Below are 14,015 nucleotides of genomic sequence, written 5' to 3' on the forward strand. Positions count from 1 at the left end.
AAATGATTTGTAAGACATGCTCATATTCGTGTAAAATATTAATGACAATGTGATCACATTCATCTTGTTGAAAACCTATTTTCTTGTCCATATTTACAGGAGATGACAGCAAATTAATAGACACCGGCAGTGTTTGAGGGAGCCTCATCATTAATCTAAACAGCTATGAGACGACAATACATTTAACTGATGTTCTGCTATATAGGCCAATAAAAGGAATCAGAGCCAGCGCGCTCATCTGCTCCGACACACCCTTTAATATTGATAATGTTTCAAGCTCCAGGCCTTTCTCATCAAGCCAAACCCAACAGCCGTCGGGCGGAAGGCGGTGTCAAAATGAGAGGTACACTGGAGCAAGTGAGCGTGCATTTATGATCTGTTTTTGGCACTGCAGCCCCATACAAAGTGATGAGCATTTTCACCAAAACCAAGCTACTATCTAAAGTTCCCATCGATGGATTCGGTCATGCCCAACACCTTCTGCTGGCTTTAAAATGTTATGTTTGACTGCCATCTGGTGTCTAAGGATGGCAAGTGGATGACTGATCTACTGGCTTATATGCATCGTGCTTTGAAGAGTAGAGCAAGGACTTTGAGCTGAAAGTGCCCGCATACCATGGAGACATTTGGAGTGTTATTATGCTGCTTTTCGAGTGACATTTTTAAAGACAGCGTTGTTTTAATAGAAGCAAGGAGGCAGGCTAACCACTTGAGAGCTGTCTTGAGAGGATCAGCTGTCGTGGATCACAGTGTTTTCAGAGGCTGTCCGTGCTTTTGTACATGATAGAAACATGAATTGTTTCCATGCAACTTGAGCTTATCCTTTAAGTTGACTGGCTCACGGTCAAAAAATGTTTATACATTGATCTCACTTTTTGTGTGCAAAAATAATCGATTTCTTCAAAGCAACAAGAACTGCAGCTGTTGGATGAATGCAATGGAGACAATAGTGGGATACGCTGAAAAGAAGTGGAGTAAAAATACAAGGTTTTGTATCTAGAAGTTTCCCACTTGAGTAAAGTTTCTTTCTAACACTGCTGACGGCATTTAATAGTTGAAGATGTAGAGATTTTTGTGAGACGGCAGGAGATTGGAGAGCTATTACGTATATTTGAGTTCCTCTTCTCGCAGGCCCAGAGCAAAACTTGATATCATGGGCCATGAATATGACTTAAGACAAAAAAAAACGGCCTTATCCTCAGTCATTCTGTATGGACCCTTTGGGTACACTGGGCTCAAAGCCAGTGACAGCTATTTAGTTTGTCCCCTGCCTTACTCTCACTAAATTGCCATAATGTTTCCTCTGTCTCTGTCTAGCTCTATTCATCATGAAGCCGCAGTAGCCCTGTCAGAGTTTTATTGATTATAAATGAATGTTTTTTGTGTCAGAGGATCTACTTTGCCATTGCAGATGTGGGGGAAATAAGGCAGGTATTAGTGCTTGCCTGTATGGGATAAAGGAAACATTTTTCATTAGTTTTATTCAGAGAGCTATTACTGAAGAAAGTAGTCATGATTTGGTACAACTTTTTTTCTAATGCAGTCACAGTTTCTGTTTCATTTTGTTTTATAACAGCTCTATCTTTATTCTTCATGCAACTGCAAGTCAGCTTATTCAGTCAAAAAATCATTCTCAAAGTCAAGAATGAGTGAATATTTAGTATGTTTTATTGAGACAAGTCAAGGTTGATTGCTGAAAAACCAACGCTGAGCAATGCCATATGAGATCAATCAGTGTTTTTCAAACAGGCTGTAAAAGTCAGAGGATTCGTCCCTGAGTTGGACGCCCTGACAGTAAGGCGGGGGGTAAAGCTCCTCGGGGTTCTCCACACCAATTACGTTGTCATAAAAGCTGTGAATAAATAGGAAGACAGAGCAAGGATGTGATTTTTTTGTATTCACTTGCTGAAACTTACAGACAGATAAAAAATATAAGTGATGAAGCTCTTCAAAAATGCAAAATATTCTTTACATTATTTTGCTTCTGCTTCTGATAGCATATTCTCTAAGCATATTCACCTTATAACCCTAAAGTAATATTTGAATTTGGTAAAATATTTTCACATTTTTGGCCTGCCTACCTCCATCTCAAAATGAAATATCTTGAAATAATGATAATTGATATTGGCTGCTCCCAATATTCCTTGTTACTTCAAGCCTTTGCTTTTATTTTGAAAACCTAAAAAGAACCATACTTCTGAAACATACAAAGTGTGACAATGTGGACGTCTATTTGCATCTTCTTTCTGACCATGACGCCAATTTAAAAGAAAATCACATTAATTTAATCAAATTAAAACATGCATTTTTTTTTCTTTTATTTGATATCATTGTATGTAGATTTGCATATCAGTGATAACTTCTGTTAGTGTTGAAATCTCTTTCCATATGCTGGTGACATGGTGGGTGATATGGTGTGCTTGCTGAAAAATAAAAGTGTTTACCAAAGTGCATGATTGTGTTACAGACCAAAGACTAACCTTATCGTCACCCATCCAGTTTTGTCAGTGTGGTAGAAAGTGTTCACAGGAATACAACCAAACACAGTGGCTGAGATCAGGTACTTGGCTGAATAATCACACAAGGATGAAAGAATGTGAGTCAATAAAGTGCCAGAATAAAAGCCAGCTTTGCAATTAACCAGCCAGATGAAAACTGCAGATCAGTATATGAATTCCTGAATAATACATTAAAACTGTCCCTGTTTAATAACATTTCTCAACTCTTGCTAATTAAATGTCTGTGAAGAAAATGAGGCTAAAGCTGTAATACTGTCTTGTGGCTTTTACATTATGGTACTGAAAAGCAATGGGTGTTTTGCATAGGTGGGTGTGTCAGAGTAATAAGGCTGATGGGCGATGTATGTATACTGTATATAATGTAGATACTTCATAATGTCCCTGTGTCCACATACTTGAAAACATCCCATCTGGTGTCGCCCAGTTATTCTTTAACATTTTATTGTAAGACTGGCACATACAAAGTACAAATTTGTTGTTCCGAGGCCGGCTCTTACCCTTCTCCTGCGTCTCTCCTATCCAAGTACTGACTTCCAGTCCGTCCAGAGGGGCAGAGGAGCTGCCCAGAATGATGGCAGCCAGCAGTGTAGCATTGTGGGGGATCTCCATGAGCTTGAAGTCACCCTTCAGGGGCTGCTTGACGCAGGTGCGGTCTTGCTCATTGATCAGATACATGACATGCTGGTAGACGCAGGGAAATTATATGGGGAAATGTAGAGAGGAATGGATTAGAGTGGGGATGAGTAGAATCTGAGTTTTGTAGAATGGAGCAGAGTCAAGAGAGAACACCACAAAACACAATGCAGATACAGATGGAGTAACATAATAAAAAGTTCATTTTAAGCACCTGTTTCTGTGTACTAGTGAATTGTAAAATAGTCATACATTGGCTCTAGCTGCCTTGCTTTGCTGTACAATTTGATGACAAGGTCTCTGTACAACAGTCCAAGGAAATGTCGTTATAATTGATGTACCTCTTTGTAGTTTAGGAGCCCATCGTAGTGGAAAGTTGTGTTGTCATAAGTGCCAATCTCTTTCATTCGTATACGCTGGCCATAAGCATCATAGACATATTTGGCATCGGCCATCAGATTCATTTTTTGGGCCGTCTGTGAAAAGGAGAGTTTGGAGTTATTTCACAGATCAGAGACTCTTTACCTGAGAAATAATTATAATAACACTTTGCTTAAGATATACAGTACATCTATGGTAGTAATCTATGGCAGTATGGTATTTTTATAAGGATACTCATTAACACACAAAGCCCTATATCAGTAACGTGTTAGCCTGATATAAGCTTCTAATGGCTTCTAATTATAACATCCTTATTTACCAAATGTGCTTTCAGAGATTTCTATGCTATTATGATTGTAACTTGATAAATATTTTATTTGAAAGAAACACTTACCACAGCAATATGTCCAGACAGAAGAGGTGGAGATTCTGTTAGAGATAAGGAGTCTTTAGTCAATATAGTTTAAAGTATAAAAAAAACAGGCTAAAATAGAGGAAGAAGTGAATTAATGATGCAATTAAATTACATTTGTTGCATATCCTGTGTAACTGTGTGTATTGTATGCAAAACGAGCACATTACTTGCATTATATGCAAAAAGTTGAGTTGGGTGATTAATACTTGCATTGTATTCAGTTGTCCTATTCAATATGTTACTACAGTTTTATTCAGAAAAACAAAACCTTACATGCAATTTTCAATGATAAAAGTACAGAATAAAATGCATATTTTCTTTTACTCACTGCAATGGTGAGGTTGTTTCTGGGCGAAACATCCCACTGCCAGGCAGATCAAGAGTACGACGATAGATTTTATCATTCTTTCTGTCCCAACACACTCTCACCTAACAGTCTGTCACAGAGACTCCAAATCACTTCCTTATAAACAGTATCTAGTGGGCGGTTGCGGCAGTTGTTTACCAAGATCTAACGTCATTGACCTATGTATCCTTTGCTATGCTATCCACAATTAATCTCCAATCAGCACTCATGACATGTAAACAGAGTGGTTTCATGTTTTCCTTATGGCTTCAGCTCTTGTCTAGAACTGCAATCAAAACATAAATGTGTGCTTTTGTTCTAAGAAACCACATGATTTCCCCCTGTGAGTATAAAGGGGCATCGCTATCTCAATCACAACCTGATAAGGTTGTTAAAGAGACAAACTCACAACTGTTACCAATGTGGCAAAATCATTTGAGGGTTAAGGAGTTCTATTTTGGGACTCAGATTCAATTGAAATTTGAAAATTTACTTTTTCTTTTATTTTATTTTTGTTTTATTTGAAAAGACCTGTTGTCCTTCTAACCTGTATGGCTGTTCTCTGGCTTTTTGCATGTCTCATGCCCTCCAACTGAAGGTAATCTAATCTTATCTTATCTCAGATAAAGTGATTCAATACACTCTAAAGTTTCGGTGCCTTTATAATATTGTGTTATATAGGTCACACAATGCAATCTTGGTTTTGGTGGCTCCTGAGGGTAGATATTGGATATAAAGCAGAGGACACAACAAGTAGCCATGGCACAACAAAAAACAAGTTGAGTTGAGCTGAATTGACCCAGGCTAAAGTAGTTTGTGGTTTTAAGGCGAAAACCTGACTGACACTTTAACAGGCGCAAAAGTGGGAACACTTGCAAGTTAAAGAACCATTTAAAGGGCCAATATGTAATGTATGACTTCTATTGACCTCCATCACCAACCAGTAGGAACTGCAACAACACTGACAGGTCTCTGGCACAGTCCCACCCCACCACCGCCACTACCCACCCCTCTCACCCCGCTCACCCCGCTCACCCCTCTCACCCCTCTCATCCCTCCCATCCCCTTGAGTTACAGTGGCCTAGTTGACATAATAAAGCCACATTTTGGCTTGAGAACAAAATGTCTTGCAATGCCTCAAATTCCAATAGACTAGGATTTTTTTGCTCCAAAAGAGTACGAGCCAGAAAGTGACTTTTGAAAGTCAGAACTCTCAGCACTTGGTGACATAATCAGTCATTGGTACTGATCAACAACCCTATCACCCTATCAAATATATTATGGTCATTTTGTATTCTGGGGCAGTAAATATCTTACTTATTGCCCCTTTAAATGATAATTCACTTAATACTATTTTGCCCTTATCTTGTTTGTAACTGATTACCCCATATTGATTGTTGTTGGGGTCACTGCTGCTTTGTTTTGAATTTAATTGAATTCCTGCAAAACTGTATTTTGAAACAATTTCAACACACTGGCTAATTTTGGGTCCAACCCCATAGTTTAAGAAACAGCAATTTAGAGGACACAATATATTGCAACACAAATGTATTGCACTTTGAAATTAAAACCCTTCATATACATTTGTGAGTTGATATCACACTTGGTCTATTTAGCACAATGCTGTAATGATGATGTATTTCTTAATCCACATGGAAGGTGTAATCCTGCCTAATGTCCACAAAGGGAGATAAAGCACTACATGCTTGCCTGAAGTTCAGGATCTTCCCCTTTACTTCTATAGATATTCCTATTGCCTGAGACTTTTTATCAATGCTGTGAACTTAAGTAACTTATTTAATGCTCATTTGCATCTTAGGATGTGTAATCTACATGATTGTAATGTGAAGAAATGTAATAAAATGGTCAAACATCCAAGGGTTCTATTTCATTAGTGGCATAGTGTGGCTTTAGTGTGTGGAGTACAATGATGAACTTTTAGTAAAGTTGTACAGAAATAGTAGATAATTCTATATCATTCCAAGTCATTCTTGGGCAGTGTCATCGCCTGATTATACATTAGGGAAGTGGTTCAATGTGTGAACCTGTTTTCATATCTGTAGCGCATTACTGCTCTTCCCCTTTCTAACACAATCACATGTGAGTGTGTGTAAGGCTGTGGTTGTCCCTGAGAAAACAATGAGGCAAACTTTATGGAAAATTCACTATTGCTTCAACATAGCAGGCCTTGGCGCATACAAAATCAAAGCCTACAAATGGAGCAAATTAATTAGATTCAAGAAGCCAAAACGATCATTTAGTCTACTCTGATAATATACTTTGGTGCCACTCAGCAATTCATTCATGTTTGAACATAATAAGCTGTACATAATGAATTAAGTATTATCTCAGTCTACACAGTCTACAAGCAGTACACAATTAGTTGGACATTTAAAAAATGTTAATCAAACATCTGCAAATTGTTGGGTCTTGTAAGCCCATATGGGAAATAAGAACGCCTGTTTGAAAGGTACAAGTGAGTTTCAACTTTATTTTTGGTATTTCTACATGGCAAAATGGATTTTGTTTTATGTATGTACTGTATTTATCTAAAAGTGATATAATTTACAAGATGCAAGACTATAATCTTGATGGAAATCAAATTTACATTACTGACATAATTGTTATGTATGCTACATCCACAAATGGAAATGGAATGGAAAGACACCTAAGCTTAATGCATTCTTGATTAAGTTCAAGGACTATTGTCATGATTTGCAAGCTGCAAAATAGCCAAAAAGACTTTATAATCTATTCCAATAATTCCCCTATTATAGGCCTACTATCATTTTATTATTATTATCATCTCTTTCTTTTTGTTTCGACCTGTGTGTGTTGATGTAGTTGAAGTGATGTATGATGATGTGATGTACTGAGTTGAGTGGTTATAAACAAAATTGTTGTGAGTGTCGGACAGCGACCACTAGATGCCGCTGTTGCTCTCCTTTGGCTCTTTCTTGTTCTGTTCTTTCCACGCGTCCACCGGCCAAGTGCGTGGTCACGTGATACATCTGTCAGGGGACAGCAGCATGGCGGACATGCATGTGGAACCTCAAAACAAACCGCAACGATTCTTCAGCTAACCCGCCGTCAGAAACATCGATACCGCGCGCAGAGCCGGGCCGCCGGTGCCCGCATACACTGCAGAATGGACGAGGAGAATAAACTCCAGTTCCCGTCCCTGCCCGCGTCCAAGGAGGATCTTCTGGTGTGTGCACGGCAACTTGCATTAGCTGGAATGTCATGTGTGTGTGTTTGCCTGGCTAATGTTAGCTAACCTCACCACCAGTAGCCCTAGCTTTATTGCTTGCCAGCTAAAGAACGGAGAGAAGTGGTCATGTTTTTGGCAAACCCATTGCAGTCGATTTGTGAAATCTTAAGTATTTTTTAGAATAAGTCCATGTCGGTATCTCCTTGTGCCCTCTCGTTATTGTTTACTATGCTAACACTGAATAGCCTAGCTTCCTACCATTAGCCACGTAGCTATGTCGGCAATCATACCCATATGGTGACTGAAGCACTTTTAGCAATTATCACATCCACCAAGCAACTAGCCGTGTTTGTCTTGGTTGCTAACATTTTATTTCCTATCTCACAGGACTGGGCATATCCAATGAGACGAGAAATGCAGGTACATAACATTAGCTCTTTTTTTTTTTCGTAGCAAGGGCTTTCTGACAGCAGAATGTCTTGAAGCTTTTCTCTGCAGAAGGCAGTGGTTCCCCAACAGCAGGGCGTGGATCCCAAATGGTCTTTGCCCCCAGCTGAATAAATGTCTTGTCATTCTTCTCAGTTACTAGCAGTTATGCTAAATAACAGTGTGTGAATGTTGGTAAACGTGTCATAGGTTTGACTACCCCAATGCTATACTAGTCTAGTCTGGTCTGGTCTGCTGTCTGTTTGGACATTATGGCCCTTTAAAAGTTTGAGGATCTTTTATATAGAGAAACGGATTAGATATGTTGAACCTTGGTAGCTAGCTACTATTGTTAGCTTAGACATACGGGCTGTGAGAGTTTTAATACTGCATGGTCCATCTTAGTGGGCAGATCATTCTGCCAGCTGCTAAATGCAGTGCTATATTGCTTCATCCTAGTAAATACATAATCACAGAAACAAGGTTTAACCTCTAAACAACAGAACATACTGTAAATGTGACTGATTCTATTGGACTGCAAGAAATGTGTCTGTGCTTTCAGTGATGTCATCCTGCTGTGTCTTTCTTTTCAGGAGATATTACCAGGATTGTTTTTAGGTCCCTACTCTGCTGCAATGAAAAGCAAGGTAATTTCTACATAATTTAACTACTGACACTTGCAGAGAGAGTGACAGAGAGAGACTATGAGTCTGTTATTGTTATAGCTCATGTGACGTCTCTCCTTTTTCTCTGTCCAGCTGCCAATCCTTGAGAGACAGGGCATAACGCATATTGTGTGTGTCCGCCAAGACATTGAAGCCAATTTTATCAAGCCTAATTTCCCACATACATTTAGGTAAGTGATTAATGAAGAACTCCCTATCATCTGACCTCTCTATATCCGAACATTTGATGTGAAGCTCTCATTGCATCAGTGTATTTTTGTGTGAAAAGCTGTTTGAGTAAGTGCTTTTTTTTGCTAGCCCATGCACTAAATGTCATATTTTTTTTTAGATACCTTGTGTTAGATATTGCTGACAATCCAGTGGAAAATATTATACGATTTTTCCCTATGGTGAGTTATAAAAAGTATACTGTTTGCTTCCTTGTTAACAAGATTTATATTTCAATGTGAGACATACCATGTGCATTTTCCGTTATGCATGATGTGTTTTACCATTTCATTTTGCTCCTACCTCCTAACAGACTAAAGAATTTATTGATAGCTGCTTAGCAACTGGAGGTAATGATGCATCAATTTCCATTTTGAATGCTCATATTGTTTGTCATATAGAATAGATACACTTTAACTTTTTGAGCAGTATTATCAACAATCTTTGGTCTTCCTCCCTTAGGAAAGGTACTGGTTCATGGTAATGCAGGGATTTCAAGAAGGTATTTTTATTTATTTATTTTATATAACATTTGATATTTATACTCTGTGCAGTGAATCCTATATAATGTTCCAATAATGTTTCTAGTTGCTAGTTTCTAAGAGACGTGAAGTAATAAAAAAAAACTAAATGCTGACGATGGAGCAGAGCACAAATTACAGCTGGGCATATAAAACATATAAAATCTCTCCTTCGTTTATCATTTCAGTGCTGCCTTAGTGATTGCATACCTTATGGAGACCTTCGGGATGAAATACAGGCAAGTTTCCAATCTCAAATTAATTGCTTTTTCCATATTTTCCCAGAGGATAAAACCAATCTGACTTTTCGAATAAATGTGTGTGATTGTTCCTTCTTGTTGCATGCAATTAAAGGCTTAAGATGCACATTTCTTTTTTTTTTGGACCAGTATTTGATAACTGTATAGTTTATCCCTCTGAGTACCACTGCTGAGGGTGTTAGGTTAACTTGTTTATAATATGTGCAAAAAGATGAAACCAAATGCCCACTATAACATCATTGTTATGTAGAACATCAAATATTTGAAAAGGTTCAGCAGGAATAGAATCACATTCTTTAGAATTTGCTACAGAATTGTAGAACAGAACAGAATTATCAAGATAACACGGTTGCTGCTGAACTTTGCGATGGTTTAGCTGCTCAGTCTGCCAGCGGCTGCTGTTGTAACCTGCTGCTCTGTTTATTCCATAGGGATGCTTTCAGCCACGTCCAGGAGAGGAGGTTCTGCATCAACCCCAACGTGGGCTTTGTGCATCAGTTACAGGTAAGCTCTGACATGGAGAGAGATGGGGCTTAGAATTCTGATTTGTCAACCCGTGGGCTGCGACAGTCCAATCAATACGTGATCGTGAACAAATCACTGTCATAGCTACAGCAAGCAACTGATCTGTTATGTCAACAAGATATATTGCCTTGAGCTTCTTTGAGTTTGTCGGGCGAACACATCGGCGTATCACAAATAGGCTGCAAAATGGAACTGGTTTGGTTTGGTCTTTAAAATAACAACAATTATGTTTCCTTTGTCTTTGAAAAAGAAGTAAATGTGGGGTATGAGATTGCAGTAATATCCCAGTTGACAGTATGACCATATGCCTGCCTGCAATGATGACAGGTATCTCCAAATTGTGATCTGAAATGCGGGTGACCTATTAACTTTTATTGTGTATTCCTATTCTAAATGATCCTGTTATGGTTCTGGCCTCTCTAGAGAACATTTCCTTATCTCAGTCAGCTTTGTATCCATATACCACCTGTACAGTCTGGTGAGCCATTTTTATCAAGCCAGTTGTAATTTGGACATCTGGCCTGCCAGTCACTACGTTGGGAATATTTGAGTAGCCTGAATAATATCAGATGCATTTGTTTAGCATCTGATATTATTCAAGGTATTCAAATATTCTCAAGCATCGGTGCACATAAATGTCATATCTTGTTCAGAATAGCCGGGATAAGCTCATTAGCCAGGATACTGAGACATGTAAAATCCTAATCCCGGTGCATCCTGGTGGCTCAGTTGGCTGAGGTGCCCAACCATGAAACCACAGCCTGGGTTCAAATTGTTGCATGTCACCCCCTCTCTCTCTCCCAGTCTTTCTCATGTCTCTCCACTAACTTAATCAAGGGAAAAAACTGTAGAAATCAATCTGTGAAAAACATTTTTATAATACCATTTTCAGAATTTCAGAAGCCAGAAGCTAAGCCTGTGGGCTGATGTGAAAATCCTGAGAATCAGTCTGGTGCAGTGTCAGAATCCGTGTCCATGGAAACTGTCAATATGGATCCATGAAACAACTGCTGCTTGGTGAAAGGGGGATAAAATCCATCATACACCAGTGTCCTTGTATGATTTTGAAAATCTAAAAACATTAGCTTCTAAAGATGGTGGTTTTAGGAACAAGCACAGATCCTGTACAGACCCCTGGCGCATGTGTTCAATTCAATGTACTGAAGCATTACGACACGGTTATCGGTTAAGTTATTCCACTAACATCACTTAAATACTGCAGGTAATAACGTTACCTAACGTTAAAGTTTATACGGCAACGGAAGGCGTGGATGTATGTAAATTAACGGCAGAGAGTGGAGCTAAGTGTGGGAGCAATGCTCGGGCTAGCACGACACATTTATCAGTTAAATTACCTATTCCATGTTTATCTGTTAAATTACCTAGTCCACCAGCATCACATACCACAGGTGATAACATTACCTACCGGTTTGCAGGACAGCAGAAGATGTGGTTGTCTGTAAATTCACGGCGAAGAGTGTGGCTCAAAGTGGGATTCAATATGGGATTATCAGTGTATGAGACTCAATGTGCCATTTAGCCCATAGGGAGAGAGATCATCTCTTAGTCAAAGACGCCCTCTAGAGGCCATCTCACGAAGCAACATCTCACTAAGCGTTGACTGACTGACTGACTGACTGACTGACTGACCTGAATTTGCCTCTTGATGCCCTCACCTGCGCCGTGGGGAAAATCAAGAAGGGAAACTTCTGTACAGTGTATAAATGTTGGCAAGGCCATTTGAGGGAAAGTGGATACACGGAGTAAAGTCAATTACAACACTTTATCACAAAATAACTCCTGGAATACATTGAACGTCACATATTTATGATATCCAACAGTATAAGAGTAGCAGAGGGTGGATTTTTCCTTTTTTTTTTTTTTTTTTGAGTGGGTGAATATGAGGCAAATTCAGACTGCCAGCTTTTGAATAAGGATTTTCTATGGTAAAAGCGTTTTCAATGACGAGAGCAAAAAGTTCAGCACACTATCCCAACACCTGTGATATTATCTGTACAGTATCGATAGTGAGGTCAGCTACTGATTTCCTTATAGCTGTGATAATGAGTAACTTGTTTCCCAGGAATACGAAGCAATCTACCTAGCCAAGTTGACGATCAAAATGATGTCGCCGATGCAGCTGGGCAGGTCCTTCTCCTTACAGGCTGGGATGGCAGGTTTGTACATACATACCTATTATCATCCTGCACAGCCACACCTATCTCCTCATGTCATTTTATCACTGTGCCAGCACAGGAGTTAGGTCTGGCTGAAGCTGTTTCCAAGAGGGAATAAATGTAGAAAGTAAATTCCAGAGAGCATTTGCATTCTTCAGCAGCCGGTCTCAATCCACGGCTGCATTCAAAACGAGGGTTTGGCATCATGCTGTTTGTGTGTTGAGTAGCATTTGATTGGCTTTGATACAGTGACTAAGGTGTTTGGCAAAAGGTTGAGTCAGACTTGTGGATGGCAGACTTCAGCAAGATGAAGGGGTGGGGGGCTAAGCAGCCATATAAAACAAGTCTCTTACTGATGATGCCTTTTTTTTTATACAAGTCTGGCTCTCATCTGCTCATTTTAATTTATTATCCAACTCAGCTGTGGCTGGTTCCTCTGAAATACTGCATTCATTAGCCTCCATTTCCTTAGTGTTATGAATAGGCATTATTGAAAGACACAAACAGAAGATAACATTCAAACTCGGCCCTCAAGGACCAAAGTCAGTGAAGGCAGGAGGTAGTCAGATTCTACAGTACAAAATAATTTGTATTATAGTGATCACAAGCTCCCTTTTTAACTCCACACACATCTCACATGCCTGGTTGTGGAGGGGGAACGTATCCTTGTTGATGTATCGCAGTATTTTCATTTGTTTTCTCTTCCCATTTCTTAACCAGGGAGCCGTAAACGCAGCCTGGAGGAAGACGAGGACTTTGGAGGAATGCAGGTCACGGCAGCACAGAATGGATGAGCTTTGCTGATACTTAGCCGTGTGGCGCAGTGCACTCTATTTTTTACATTTTTATTGGGATTAAAAATGTAAATATTTGAACTTTTTCTAAGGGGAAGGGACAAGGGGCGGGAGGGGGAGCACTCCTGATGTCTGAGACATGCAGAGCTGATGGGGAACGGGAGAATTTGATAACATTTTTGTGTAATTCTTTTTCTTTCTTTGTTTTGTTTTTTTCTCAAGCTGTATGCACTGATGGGCGATTTTTTTGCAGTTTTATAGTATTTAAAGCATTTTGCATTTGCAGCGGGACAGTATTGCAATAATGCACTTTCGATACTTGAATTATTACTGTGGCCAGAAGGGGGCAGTCGGCAAAAGGGAAAGTAGCCAGGACGTCTGCCCAGAGGAAGACATGACAATAGGAATAGCTAAAGCCTTTGTTTGGGAATAATGGGAGTTATGGACTAATATCAGGCTTAACGTGGGATAGTAAGGAATGAAAAATAACAACTCACTGCTTAATAAAAAGAAGTCTGACTTAATGCTGTGTTCAGATGCCTGTATCATCACAGTAGTGTGTGTAAATGCTTCACAACCTTGAAATCTTCTGTCAAGCATTTTGTTCATAAACACGGTTACATGTTCTGGTAATTTAGAGACCAGTTTTCCAGTCACACGCTGTGAAAAATAAGATTGTGAGTACAGTAAAATGCTAAAACTCCTGGTGGTCCTGAGATAACAAATCTCCCCAGAAACCTGTCCGGCAGCGCCCTGCCTTAATGTGATTACCTGTTTGACAGTGCAAACCATCAACATTAACACCCACACTTGTCTGTTCAGACTGGCATAATATATTGCAGGACAAGCTTAGGGAACAAAATCATACATTTTCTACATAACTTTGCACCAGTTTAGAAAACAAATTAGTATTA

General features: G+C 39.3%; 2 protein-coding genes across 2 annotated transcripts; one reads left to right on the forward strand and one right to left on the reverse strand.

Moving 5' to 3' along the window:
- Window positions 1-1,654: 1,654 nt before the first annotated feature.
- On the reverse strand, window positions 1,655-3,623 carry LOC139913743 (ependymin-like). Its single transcript, XM_071901872.2, has 4 exons — window positions 3,494-3,623; window positions 3,017-3,200; window positions 2,481-2,568; window positions 1,655-1,852 (listed from the first exon to the last, which is right to left on the reverse strand). Exons 1-4 carry the CDS (start codon window positions 3,614-3,616, stop codon window positions 1,732-1,734), a joined length of 516 nt encoding a protein of 171 aa, XP_071757973.1. The 5' UTR covers window positions 3,617-3,623; the 3' UTR covers window positions 1,655-1,731.
- Window positions 3,624-7,317: 3,694 nt separating this feature from the next.
- Window positions 7,318-13,625, forward strand: styx (serine/threonine/tyrosine interacting protein). Its single transcript, XM_071901850.2, has 11 exons — window positions 7,318-7,502; window positions 7,893-7,925; window positions 8,525-8,578; window positions 8,690-8,787; window positions 8,946-9,006; window positions 9,138-9,174; window positions 9,287-9,326; window positions 9,534-9,584; window positions 10,037-10,109; window positions 12,214-12,307; window positions 13,028-13,625. Exons 1-11 carry the CDS (start codon window positions 7,443-7,445, stop codon window positions 13,099-13,101), a joined length of 675 nt encoding a protein of 224 aa, XP_071757951.1. The 5' UTR covers window positions 7,318-7,442; the 3' UTR covers window positions 13,102-13,625.
- The last annotated feature ends 390 nt before the right edge of the window (window positions 13,626-14,015 follow it).

This window comes from Centroberyx gerrardi, chromosome 1, assembly GCF_048128805.1.
Source record: "Centroberyx gerrardi isolate f3 chromosome 1, fCenGer3.hap1.cur.20231027, whole genome shotgun sequence".
Lineage (NCBI taxonomy): Eukaryota > Metazoa > Chordata > Actinopteri > Beryciformes > Berycidae > Centroberyx > Centroberyx gerrardi.

What these genes read in the sequence shown, in the direction of transcription:
- LOC139913743 (XM_071901872.2), bottom strand. Translation starts at nt 3,616, where the DNA reads ATGAATCTGATGGCCGATGCCAAATATGTCTATGATGCTTATGGCCAG. An exon ending in GGCTCCTAAACTACAAAGAG is followed by an intron (nt 3,201 to 3,493) that starts GTACATCAATTA and finishes TGCGTCTACCAG; the next exon opens with CATGTCATGTATCTGATCAA. An exon ending in AGGAGAGACGCAGGAGAAGG is followed by an intron (nt 2,569 to 3,016) that starts GTAAGAGCCGGC and finishes GTGATTATTCAG; the next exon opens with CCAAGTACCTGATCTCAGCC.
- styx (XM_071901850.2), top strand. Translation starts at nt 7,443, where the DNA reads ATGGACGAGGAGAATAAACTCCAGTTCCCGTCCCTGCCCGCGTCCAAG. An exon ending in CGTCCAAGGAGGATCTTCTG is followed by an intron (nt 7,503 to 7,892) that starts GTGTGTGCACGG and finishes CCTATCTCACAG; the next exon opens with GACTGGGCATATCCAATGAG. An exon ending in TTATACGATTTTTCCCTATG is followed by an intron (nt 9,007 to 9,137) that starts GTGAGTTATAAA and finishes ACCTCCTAACAG; the next exon opens with ACTAAAGAATTTATTGATAG.